The following is a 12379-nucleotide window of genomic DNA, read 5'->3' as shown; positions in this document are numbered from 1 at the left end:
TACGCGCCGTCGGTCAAGGGACGCTTCACCATCTCGAGGGACAACTCCCAGAGCACGGTCACGCTGCAGATGAACAGCCTCAGGGCCGACGACACGGCCACCTACTACTGCGCGAAAACTGCTGGTGATTGTGGTGGTGGCAGCGACGCTGGCACCGAGCCCCAACACCCCTGCACTGTGTCCCCAAATCCTGGCCTCTTCCACAAACTCCTGCCTTATTCCTGGATTCTTGCAGCCTACCTGCTCCCTTGCACCCAGCCTGGACCCCTGCACCCAACCCGGACCCTTCTCCTGAGTTTTGACCCTTCCCACCCAGCCCAGACGTCTCTCACCCAACGTACAGCCCTTGCAGAGGACGCACCGAGCCTGGGTTTGGGGCAAGACCTGGGGATTTGGGCACCGTGCAGGGGTCCAGGATCCTTGCAAAGGATCCAGACTCATGCAGAGAGTCCAGGGCGAGGGTCCGGGCTTTGGGAAGATGCTGGGAACGGTGCAGGGACGTTGGGGCAGGGTGGGAGGGTGCAAGCTTGGGGCAAAGGATCCACGGTCGGGGCAGGGGTCCGGGCTCAGGGCGAGGGTCTGGGTTCCGTACAAGGCTCCGGGATCGCTGCGAGGGTCCGGGCTTGGAGCTGGGTCCTGGCTCAGGGCAAAGGTTTTGGGAAGATGTTGAGATGCTGGGATGCAGAGCAGGGATGCTGGGACACGGTGCCAGCATTTCTATCACCATCAGCAAAATCTTTCACGCAGTAATCCGCACGGGTGATGAACAGGAGGAGCTGGAAGCCATCATGCAGCAGGATAGATACGACTTAGTCGCCATCACGGAAACACGGTGGGACCACTCCCGTGACCGGAGTGCTGCACTGGATGGCTACAAGCTCTTCCGAAGGGATAGGCGAGGTAGAAGAGGTGGTGGGGTGGCTCTCTACGTTAGGGAATGTTTGGACTGTTCAGAGCTACACGATTCTGATGACAAGGTGGAGTGCTCATGGGTGAGGATGAGAGGGAAAGCCGATAAGGCAGATATCGTGCTGGGAGTCTGTTATAGACCGCCCGACCAGGTTGAAGAGACGGATGAATCGTCCTACAAGCGGCTGGCAGTAGTCTCAGAATCGTGTGCCCTTGTCCTCGTGGGGGACTTTAACTTTCCAGACGTCTGCTGGAAATACAACACAGCAGAGAGTAAACAGTCTAGGAGGTTCTTGGAGTGTGTGGAAGATAACTTCTTGACACAGCTGGTGGGTGAGCCAACCAGGGGAGGAGCCTTGCTAGACCTGTTGTTTACGAACAGGGAAGGACTGGTGGGAGGTGTGATGGTCGGAGGCCGTCTTGGGCTTAGCGACCGTGAAATGATAGAATTCTCAATTCTTGGTGAGGCAAAGAAGGTGGTCAGCAAAACCACCGCTATGGACTTCCGGAGGGCAAACGTTGGGCTCTTCAAGGCACTGGTTGAGAGAGTCCCTTGGGAGACGGTCCTGAAGGGCAAAGGGGTCCAGGAGGGATGGACGTTCTTTAAAAAGGAAATCTTAATGGCTCAGGACCAGGCTATTCCCCCGTGCCGCAGGTCGAACCGCCGAGGAAAACGACCGGCCTGGCTGAACAGGGAGCTTTTGCTAGGAGTCAAGAAAAAAAGGAGAGTTTATCATCTCTGGAGGAAAGGGCGGGCAACTCGGGAGGAGTACGGGGATCTCGTTAGGTCATGCAGAGAGGAAATTAGAAAGGCAAAAGCTCAGCTAGAACTCAATCTGGCCACTGTCGTAAGGGACAACAAAAAATGTTTTTACAAATATGCTAACAGTAAAAAGAATCCCAAGGAGAATATTTGTCCTTTAATGGATACAGAAGGGAACGTAGCCACCAGAGATGAGGAAGAGGCCGAGGTGCTTAATGCCGCCTTTGCCTCAGTCTTTAATAGTGAGTCCAGTCATCCTCAGGGTACTCCACCCCCTGAGCTGGAAGGTGAGGATGAAGAGCAGAACATACCCCCCTTAATCCAGGAGGAATTCGTTAGGGACCTGCTACGCCGTCTGGACACTCACAAATCCATGGGACCCGATGGGATCCATCCGAGAGTACTGGGGGAACTGGCAGAGGTCCTTGCCAAGCCGCTCTCCGTCATCTATCGGCGATCCTGGTCACCAGGGGAGGTCCCAGAGGACTGGAGGTTTGCCGATGTGACGCCCATTTACAAGAAGGGTCGGAGGGAGGATCCGGGGAACTACAGGCCTGTCAGCCTGACCTCGGTACCGGGGAACGTTATGGAACAGTTTGTCTTGAGAGCGCTCACATGGCAAGCCCGGGATAAGAGGGGGATCAGGCCCAGCCAGCGTGGGTTTACAAAAGGCAGGTCCTGCTTGACCAACCCGATCTCCTTCCATGACCAGGTGACCCGCCTAGTGGATGAGGGAAAGGCTGTGGATGTTGTCTACCTGGACTTCAGCAAGGCCTTGGACACTGTCTCTCATGGCATACTCCTTGAGAAACCGGCGTCTCGTGCCTTGGACAAGTGTCCTCTTCGCTGGGTGAAAAACGGGCTGGATGGCCGAGCCCAGAGGGTCGTGGTGAAGAGAGTTAAATCTGGTTGGCGAACGGTCACAAGCGGCGTTCCCCAGGGCTCGGTGTTGGGGCCGGTTCTGTTTAATATCTTTATCGATGATTTGGACGAGGGGATCGAGCGCTCCCTCAGCAAGTTTGGCGACGACACCAAGTTGGGAGGGAAGGTCGATCTGCTGGAGGGTAGGAAGGCTCTACAGAGGGATCTGGACAGGCTGGATCCATGGACCGAGGTCGTTTGTACGAGGTTCAACAAGGCCAAGTGCCGGGTCCTGCACTTCGGTCACGGCAACTCCATGGAATGCTACAGCTTTGGGGAAGAGTGGCCGGAAAGCTGCCCGGCAGAAGAAGACCTGGGGGTGCTGGTCGACAGCCGGCTGAATATGAGCCAGCAGTGTGCCCAGGTGGCCACGAAGGCCAACGGCATCCTGGCCGGCATCAGAAATAGTGTGGCCAGCAGGAGCGGGGAGGTGGTTGTCCCCTGTACTGGGCACTGGTGAGGTGACACCTCGAGTCCTGGGTTCAGTTTTGGGCCCCTCGCTACGGGAAAGACGTTGAGGTGCTGGAGCGTGTCTGGAGAAGGGCAACCGAGGTGGTGAGGGGTCTGGAGAACAAGGAGAAGGGTCTAGAGAACTTCGAGGAGCGGCTGAGGGAACCGGGGTGGTTTAGTCTGGAGAAGAGGGGGCTGAGGGGAGACCTCATCGCTCTCTACAACGACCTGAAAGGAGGGTGTAGCGAGGTGGGTGCTGGTCTCTACTCTCAAGTAACTAGGGACAGGAGGAGAGGAAACGGCCTCGAGTTGCGGCAGGGAGATTTGGGTGAGATATTAGGAAAAAATTCTGTCCCGAGAGGGTTGTCAGACGTTGGAATGGGCTGCCCAGGGAAGTGGTGGAGTCACCATCCCTGGAGATATTCAAAAAGCGCGTGGACAGGGTACGCCAGGGCATGGTTTAGGGGGCATGGTTGATGGTTGGACTCGATGATCTTGAACGTCTTTTCCAACCGAAATGATTCTATGATTCTATGAACTGGTGGGGTCCGGAGGGGGCCTCCAGACACCCGGGGGGTCCCTGCGCCTCCTCTGCAAGGGCTCCGGCTTCACCTTCAGCAGCAACAGCATGAACTGGGTGCGACAGGCGCCCGGGAAGGGGCTCGAGTACGTCGCGAGTATTAACAGCGGTGGTAGTTACACAAACTACGCGCCGTCGGTCAAAGGACGCTTCACCGTCTCGAAGGACGACTCCCAGAGCACGCTCACGCTGCAGATGAACAGCCTCAGGGCCGACGACACGGCCACCTACTACTGCGCGAAAGAAGCTGATGGTAGTGCCAGTGATGCTCACACCGAGTCCCAGCATCCCTGCACCGTGTCCCTAAATCCCGGCATCTGTCTCAAACGCCTGCCTCATTCCTGGACCCCTGCACCCAACCCGGACCCTTGTCCTGAGCCTCGACCCTTTTCCCAGCCCAGACGTCTCTCTCCCAACCCGCGTCTTTAGAGGCGAGCCCGACCCCGGCACGGTGCCCAAATCCTCGGCTCTGGAACCGGCCGGGTGCTGCCAAGGCAGCCCCGTCGTCTGTACCAGCACCGTCACCCCCGGTGATTTCTGCCACCCGCTCCAGACCCTTCCCGGGCGCCCGTCGCGTGTCGGAGCTGCGGGAGGCGAAGCCGGAGCCCTTGCAGAGGAGGCGCAGGGCCCCGATTTGGGTCCAGAGCCGGGGATTTGGGCACCGTGAAGGATTTGGGCTCGCTGCAAGGCTGCAGGCGGGATGTAAGGGTCTGGGTTTGGTGCAAGGGTCCGGGCTGGGAGCAAAAGGTCCGGGCTCAGGGAAAGGATTTGGTTTTGGTGCAAGGGTCCGGGCTGAGTGGATGGTATTTGGAAAGTTGGCGGGATTTGGGAACACAGAGCAGGGATGCTGGGACTCGGTGTGAGCATCAGTGTCACTGCCAGCTTCTTTCGCGCAGTAGTAGGTGGCCGTGTCGTCGGCCCTGAGGCTGTTCATCTGCAGCGTGACCGTGCTCTGGGAGTTGTCCCTCGAGATGGTGAAGCGTCCTTCGACCGATGGCGCGTAAAGTGTGCTACTACCATCGCTGCTAATAGTTGCGACCCACTCGAGCCCCTTCCCGGGCGCCTGTCGCGCCCAGACCATCTCGTTGCTGCTGAAGGTGAAGCCGGAGCCCTTGCAGAGGAGGCGCAGGGACCCCCCGGGTGTCTGGAGGCCCCCTCCGGACTCGACCAGTTGCACGGCCGCCCGCAGCCCTGCGGAGACAGAAAGGACGGGATTGAGTCGCCCGGGTCCCAGAGTCGCCCACCCACCCCAAAATCCGTATGCCCGGGGTTATGGGGATCCTATTTGAGAGGGCTGTGAAGAAGATGAGGAGGAGGACGGTGGAGTGGGCGCTGCTCTGGAGTTTTTCCTGCTGGGGGGGTCCTCTCTGCCCAGGGGGACTCGAGTTGCTCGGGGGGGTGGTTACACCAAAGGAGGGTTCCATGGGCTCTGACCATCCCTGCCCGGCCCCCAGCCCTCTGACCCAATCCTGCACCCCCTGAACTGAGCCCAGACCCTTTGCAACCAGGCCAGAACCCCTTTTGGGGTGGGTTCCAGGGGTCCAGGATTGGGTCAGGGGTCTGGAATCAGGTCGGGTGGATGGTCAGGGCCCGTGGAACCCTCCTTTGGTGTAACCATCACCCTGGCCAGCTCGAGTCCCCCTGGGCAGAGGGGACCCCCCCAGCAGGACCCACACAGAGCAGCCCCCCCTCCACCTTCCTCCTCCTCGTCTTCTTCGCAGCCCTCCCAGGTAGGACCCCATAACCCCGGGCATGCGGATTTGGGGTGGGGTGGGCGACTCTGGGACCCGGGCGACTCAATCCCGTCCTTTCTGTCTCCGCAGGGCTGCGGGCGGCCGTGCAACTGGTCGAGTCCGGAGGGGGCCTCCAGACACCCGGGGGGTCCCTGCGCCTCCTCTGCAAGGGCTCCGGCTTCACCTTCAGCAGCAACGGCATGAACTGGGTGCGACAGGCGCCCGGGAAGGGGCTCGAGTGGGTCGCGGCTATTAACAGCAGCGATAGTAGGACCTGGCACGCGCCGGCGGTGAAAGGACGTTTCACCATTTCGAGGGACAACTCCCAGAACACGCTCGCGTTGCAGATGAACAGCCTCAGGGCCGACGACACGGCCACCTACTACTGCGCGAAATGTGCTGATGGTGATAGATATGCTGGCACCGTGTCCCAGCATCCCTGCTCTGCATCCCAGCATCTCAGCATCTTCCCAAATCCCTTGCCCTGAGCCAGGACCCAGCTCCAAGATTGGACCCTCGCAGCCATTCCGGAGCCTTGAACCCAACCCAGACCCTCACCCTGAGCCCGGACCCCTGCCCCGAGCCGGGATCCTTTGCCCCGTGCTTGGACCCTCCCACCCTGCCCCAACGTCCCTGCAGCGTTCCCAGCATCTTCCCAAAGCCCGGACCCTCGCCCTGAGCCTGGACTCTCTGCACGAGTCTGGATCCTTTGCAAGGATCCTGGACCCCTGCACGGTGCCCAAATCCCCGGGTCTTGCCCCAAACCCAGGCTCAGTGCGTCCTCTGCAAGGGCTGTACGTTGGGTGAGAGACGTCTGGGCTGGGTGGGAAGGGTCAAAACTCAGGACAAGGGTCTGGGTTGGGTGACGGGGACCAGGATCAAGGCGGAAGATTGAGGAAGACACCAGGATCTGGGCACAGAGCACTGGGATGTTGGGGCTGGGTGCCACCATCACCGTCACAAGCACATTTCCCGCAGTAGTAGGTGGCCGTGTCGTCGGCCCTGAGGCTGTTCATCTGCAGCGTGAGCGTGCTCTGGGAGTTGTCCCTCGAGACGGTGAAGCGTCCTTTGACCGACGGCGTGTAGTGGGTGCTACTACCATCGTAGCTAATCCCCGCAACGAACTCGAGCCCCTTCCCGGGCGCCTGTCGCACCCACTCCATGCCGAAGCCGCTGACGGTGACGCCGGAGCCCTTGCAGAGGAGGCGCAGGGACCCCCCCGGTGTCTGGACTCGGTGGACCGTGCAACTGGTGGGGTCCGGAGGGGTCTGCAGACACCCGGGGGGTCCCTGGGCCTCCTCTGCAAGGGCTCCGGCATCACCGTCAGCGGCTACAGCATGGTCTGGGTGCGACAGGCGCCCGGGAAGGGGCTCGAGTTCGTCGCGGGTGTTGACGGCGGCGGCGGTAACAGAGGTTACGCCTCGGCGGTCGAAGGACGTTTCACCATCTCGAGGGACGACTCCCAGAGCACGGTCACGCTGCAGATGAACAGCCTCAGGGCCGACGACACGGCCACCTACTACTGCGGGAAACATGCTCGTGGTGGTGGCCCCGAGCCCCAACTTCCCTGCACTGTGTCCCCAAATCCTCCCAAAACCATCACCCCCACCCCAAGACCCCTGCAGCCAGTCCAGATCCTTGCCCCGAGCCTCGGCCGGTTGTCCCACACCTCAACCGTTTGCCGCAAACCTCAACTCTTTCACCCAAACTGCAAGCTTTTTTGCCCCAAATCTCAACCATGTTTGCCTCAAACCTCTACCATTTGCCCCAAAGCTTGACCATTTTTGCCCCAAACCTCGACCATTCACCCCAAACCTCAACCACTTTGGCCCCAAACCTCAATTGTTTGCCCCAAACCTCAATTGTTTTGGCCCCAAACCTCAATTGTTTGCCCCAAACCTCAACTCTTTGCACCAAAGCTCAACCATTTTGGCCCCAAACCTCAACCGTTTTTGCCCCAAAGCTCAATTGTTTGCCCCAAACTTTGACTGTTTGCCACGAACCTCAACCTTGTTTGCCCCAAATCTCAACCGTGTTTGCCTCAAACCTCTACCATTTGCCCCAAAGCTCAACCGTTTGCCCCAAAGCTCAACCGTTTTTGCCCCAAACCTTGACCGTTTTGGCCTCAAACCTCGACCGTTTCACCCAAATCTCAACCCTTTGCCCCATACTGCAATCTTTTTTGCCCCAAATCTCAACCATGTTTGCCCCAAACCTCTACCATTTGCCCCAAAACTCAACCCTTTGCCCCAAACCTCAAGCATTTTTGCCCCAAAGCTCAATTATTTGCACCAAACTTTGACTGTTTGCCACAAACCTCAACCGTTGGCCCCAAACCTCAACCATTTCCATCAAACCTCAACTGTGTTTGCCCCAAACCTCGACTGTTTTTGCCCCAAACCTCGACCGTTTTTGCCCCAAACCTCGACCGCTTTGGCCCCAAACCTCGACCGTTTGCCCCATACTGCAATCTTATTTGCCCCAAAACTCAACCCTTTGCCCCAAAGCTCAACCATTTTTGCCCCAAACTTTGACTGTTTGCCACGAACCTCAACCGTTGGCCCCAAACCTCAACCATTTCCATCAAACCTCAACCATTTTGGCCCCAAACCTCAACTGTTTGCCCCAAACTGCAGTCTTGTTTGCCCCAAAGCTCTACCATGTTTGCCCCAAAGCTCAACCGTTTTTGCCCCAAACCTCAATTGTTTGCACCAAACTTTGACTGTTTGCCATGAACCTCAACCGTTTGCCCCAAACCTCAACCGTTTGCCCCAAACCTCAACCGTTTTGCCCCAAACCTCAACCGTTTTTGCCCTAAATCTCAACCGTGTTTGCCCCGAACCTCAGCCGTTGGCCCCAAACCTCAATTGTTTGCACCAAACTTTGACCGTTTGCATCAAACCTCAACCATTTTGGCTCCAAATCTCAACTGGTTTTGCTTCAAACCTCAACCGTTTTCGCCCCAAACTTCAACCGTTTCACCCAAATCTCAACCGTTTGCCCCAAACTGCAATTTTTTTTTGCCCCAAACCTCCACCATTTGCCCCAAACCTCAACTGTTTGCCCCAAAGCTCAACCCTTTGCCCAAACCTCGACCGTTTTTGCCCCAAACTTTGACTGTTTGCCCCAAACCTCGACCGTTTTGGCCCCAAACCTCGACCATTTGCCCCAAACCTCAATTGTTTTTGCCCTAAATCTCAACCATGTTTGTCCCAAACCTCAACCGTTTCACCCAAATCTCAACGGTTTGCCCCAAACTGCAATCTTTTTGCCCCAAACCTCCACCATTTGCCCCAAACCTCAACTCTTTTGCCCCAAACCTCGACCGTTTTTGTGCCAAACTTTGACTGTTTGCCACGAACCTCAACTGTTTTGGCCCCCAAACCTCGACCATTTGCCCCAAACCTCGACTCTTTTGCCCCAAATCTCAACCGTTTTGGCCCCAAACCTTGACCATTTTGCCCCAAACCTCAACCGTTTTGCCCCAAACCTCGACTCTTTTGCCCCAAATCTCAACCATTTTGGCCCCAAACCTTGACCGTTTTGCCCCAAACCTCCACTCTTTTGCCCCAAACCTCGACCGTGTTTTCCCCAAACCTCGACTCTTTTGCCCCAAACCTCCACTCTTTTGCCCCAAACCTTGACCGTTTTGCCCCAAACCTCGACCATTTTGCCCCAAACCTCGACCGTTTTGCCCCAAACCTCGACTGTTTTGCCCCAAACCTCGACCGTTTTGCCCCAAACCTCCACTCTTTTGCCCCAAACCTCGACCGTTTTGCCCCAAACCTCGACTCTTTTGCCCCAAACCTCCACTCTTTTGCCCCAAACCTTGACCGTTTTGCCCCAAACCTCGACCGTTTTGCCCCAAACCTCGACCGTTTTGCCCCAAACCTCGACTGTTTTGCCCCAAACCTCGACCGTTTTGCCCCAAACCTCGACCGTTTTGCCCCAAACCTCCACTCTTTTGCCCCAAACCTCGACCGTTTTGCCCCAAACCTCCACTCTTTTGCCCCAAACCTCGACCGTGTTTTCCCCAAACCTCGACTCTTTTGCCCCAAACCTCCACTCTTTTGCCCCAAACCTTGACCGTTTTGCCCCAAACCTCGACCGTTTTGCCCCAAACCTCGACTGTTTTGCCCCAAACCTCGACCGTTTTGCCCCAAACCTCGACTGTTTTGCCCCAAACCTCCACTCTTTTGCCCCAAACCTTGACCGTTTTGCCCCAAACCTCGACCGTTTTGCCCCAAACCTCGACTGTTTTGCCCCAAACCTCGACCGTTTTGCCCCAAACCTCCACTCTTTTGCCCCAAACCTCCACTCTTTTGCCCCAAACCTCGACCGTTTTGCCCCAAACCTCCACTCTTTTGCCCCAAACCTCGACCGTGTTTTTCCCCAAACCTCGACTCTTTTGCCCCAAACCTCCACTCTTTTGCCCCAAACCTTGACCGTTTTGCCCCAAACCTCGACCGTTTTGCCCCAAACCTCGACTGTTTTGCCCCAAACCTCGACCGTTTTGCCCCAAACCTCGACTGTTTTGCCCCAAACCTCGACCGTTTTGCCCCAAACCTCGACCGTTTTGCCCCAAACCTCCACTCTTTTGCCCCAAACCTCGACCGTTTTGCCCCAAACCTCCACTCTTTTGCCCCAAACCTCGACCGTGTTTTCCCCAAACCTCGACTCTTTTGCCCCAAACCTCCACTCTTTTGCCCCAAACCTTGACCGTTTTGCCCCAAACCTCGACCGTTTTGCCCCAAACCTCGACTGTTTTGCCCCAAACCTCGACCGTTTTGCCCCAAACCTCGACTCTTTTGCCCCAAACCTCCACTCTTTTGCCCCAAACCTTGACCGTTTTGCCCCAAACCTCGACCGTTTTGCCCCAAACCTCGACCGTTTTGCCCCAAACCTCGACCGTTTTGCCCCAAACCTCGACTGTTTTGCCCCAAACCTCGACCGTTTTGCCCCAAACCTCGACCGTTTTGCCCCAAACCTCCACTCTTTTGCCCCAAACCTCGACCGTTTTGCCCCAAACCTCCACTCTTTTGCCCCAAACCTCGACCGTGTTTTCCCCAAACCTCGACTCTTTTGCCCCAAACCTCCACTCTTTTGCCCCAAACCTTGACCGTTTTGCCCCAAACCTCGACCGTTTTGCCCCAAACCTCGACTGTTTTGCCCCAAACCTCGACCGTTTTGCCCCAAACCTCGACTCTTTTGCCCCAAACCTCCACTCTTTTGCCCCAAACCTTGACCGTTTTGCCCCAAACCTCGACCGTTTTGCCCCAAACCTCGACCGTTTTGCCCCAAACCTCGACTCTTTTGCCCCAAACCTCCACTCTTTTGCCCCAAACCTCGACCGTTTTGCCCCAAACCTCCACTCTTTTGCCCCAAACCTCGACCGTGTTTTCCCCAAACCTCGACTCTTTTGCCCCAAACCTCCACTCTTTTGCCCCAAACCTTGACCGTTTTGCCCCAAACCTCGACCGTTTTGCCCCAAACCTCCACTCTTTTGCCCCAAACCTCCACCGTGTTTTCCCCAAACCTCGACTGTTTTGCCCCAAATCTTGGCCAAGCCCAACGTCTTCCTGATGCCCCGAGCCTGGATCCCTGCGGGGTACCCAGACCTTGGCCCCAATACACTTATTTATTAGCCTTAATTAAGAAGGGCTGGGGGATAAATTTAATTATTAGTCCTAATACACTTAATTATTAGCCCTAATGAACTAATTATTAGCCATACTTTAGGAGGCATGGGGGAGAAATTTAATTAGAAGCCCTAATTGACTTAATTATTAGCCCTCATATAGGTGGGCTGGGGAATAAATGTGATTATAAGGCCTAATAGACTTAATTATTAGCCATACTTTAGGAGGCATGGGGGAGAAATTTAATTATAAGCCCTAATGGACTTAATTATAAGCCCTCATATAGGTGGGCTGGGGAATAAATGTAACTATAAGGCCTAATAGACTTAATTATTAGCCCTAATTTAGGGAGGCTGGGGAACAAATTTCATTATAAGCCCTAATAGACTTAATTATTAGCCCTAATAGACTCAATTATTAGCCCTAATTTAGGGAGGCTGCGGAATAAATTTCATTATAAGGCCTAATAGACTCAAATATTAGCCCTAACAGACTTAATTATTAGCTCTAATTTAGGGGGCTGGGTCTTAAATTTAATTTTAAGCCTTAATACACTTAATTATTAGCCCTAATAGCCTTAAATTTTAGTCCTACTAGACTTAAATTTCAGCCCGAATTGAGGCGCCCTGAGGGATAAATATAATTACACCCCGAAATTCAGGTGCCGAGAGCAACAGCTGTAATTAAAAGCCCGAAAATGAGAACAGCGACTAAATCTGGGGCGGAAAAAGGCCCTTTTGGAGGTTTCGGGTCCATTAATGGGTATTTTTGGCGGCGGCAGCTGCGCGGGAAAGCCCCAAACCGGGCGGGTTTAGCAGAGAAAAAGGGGCCGCCCCCGGCAGCTGCGCACCCCAAAATACAGCGAGAGCCAGCGGTAACATCGGGTCGTACTTGGGGGATTTTTTAATTAATTTGGTTAATTTAAAAATTGGATTATTTTCTATGATTGTCGGGTTTATTTGATTTGCTATGTAATCTTTATTATTATTTTCTTGGGAAATGCGTGCTATTTTATTGTTATTATTACTAGCTTTGCAGAAATACGGTGATATTATTTCTTATTATTATTATATTTTAATTATTATTATTTATTACTTGCCACTTTATATTCGTTTATTATTATCGATAATACATCCTACTTCATTTTCTTTTATTACTATCATTAGCACTAAAAACTTCTACTTGATTTCTTCTTATTATTTTTATTAGCAGAAATGCGCCCCGCTTTTTCTTTTATTAGTAGTATTAGCACAAATACTTCTGTTTATTATTGTTATTACCGTTGTTATTAACAGAAATACTTCTACTTTATTTTTAAATTATTACTATCAATAATACTTGCCGATTTATTGTTATTATTACTGTTCTTGCAGAAATATGTTAC

General features: G+C 54.6%; 2 pseudogenes and 3 gene segments (V, D, J or C); 3 read left to right on the top strand and 2 right to left on the bottom strand.

Annotated features, from left to right (window-relative positions):
• The first annotated feature begins 3560 nt into the window (after positions 1-3560).
• LOC128138253 (immunoglobulin heavy variable 3-21-like) lies at positions 3561-4052 on the top strand (annotated as a pseudogene).
• Positions 4053-4144: 92 nt separating this feature from the next.
• Positions 4145-4866, bottom strand: LOC128138252 (immunoglobulin heavy variable 3-23-like; the record flags this gene model as incomplete). The annotated part of the segment is given in 2 exon segments: positions 4145-4312; positions 4459-4866. Coding segments are annotated over 2 exon segments (576 nt in total), but the record flags the coding sequence as incomplete, so codon positions are not given.
• Positions 4867-5202: 336 nt separating this feature from the next.
• On the top strand, positions 5203-5844 carry LOC128138251 (immunoglobulin heavy variable 3-23-like). The segment is given in 2 exon segments: positions 5203-5353; positions 5447-5844. Coding segments are annotated over 2 exon segments (549 nt in total).
• A 390-nt stretch (positions 5845-6234) lies between these two features.
• LOC128138250 (immunoglobulin heavy variable 3-30-like) lies at positions 6235-6603 on the bottom strand (the record flags this gene model as incomplete). The annotated part of the segment is given in 1 exon segment: positions 6235-6603. A coding segment is annotated over 1 exon segment (369 nt), but the record flags the coding sequence as incomplete, so codon positions are not given.
• A 1-nt stretch (position 6604) lies between these two features.
• Positions 6605-8091, top strand: LOC128138273 (immunoglobulin heavy variable 3-23-like; annotated as a pseudogene).
• Positions 8092-12379: the final 4288 nt, after the last annotated feature.

Source organism: Harpia harpyja, unplaced genomic scaffold (genome assembly GCF_026419915.1).
Source record: "Harpia harpyja isolate bHarHar1 unplaced genomic scaffold, bHarHar1 primary haplotype scaffold_190, whole genome shotgun sequence".
NCBI lineage: Eukaryota > Metazoa > Chordata > Aves > Accipitriformes > Accipitridae > Harpia > Harpia harpyja.
This window is presented reverse-complemented; position numbering and strand designations above follow the sequence as displayed.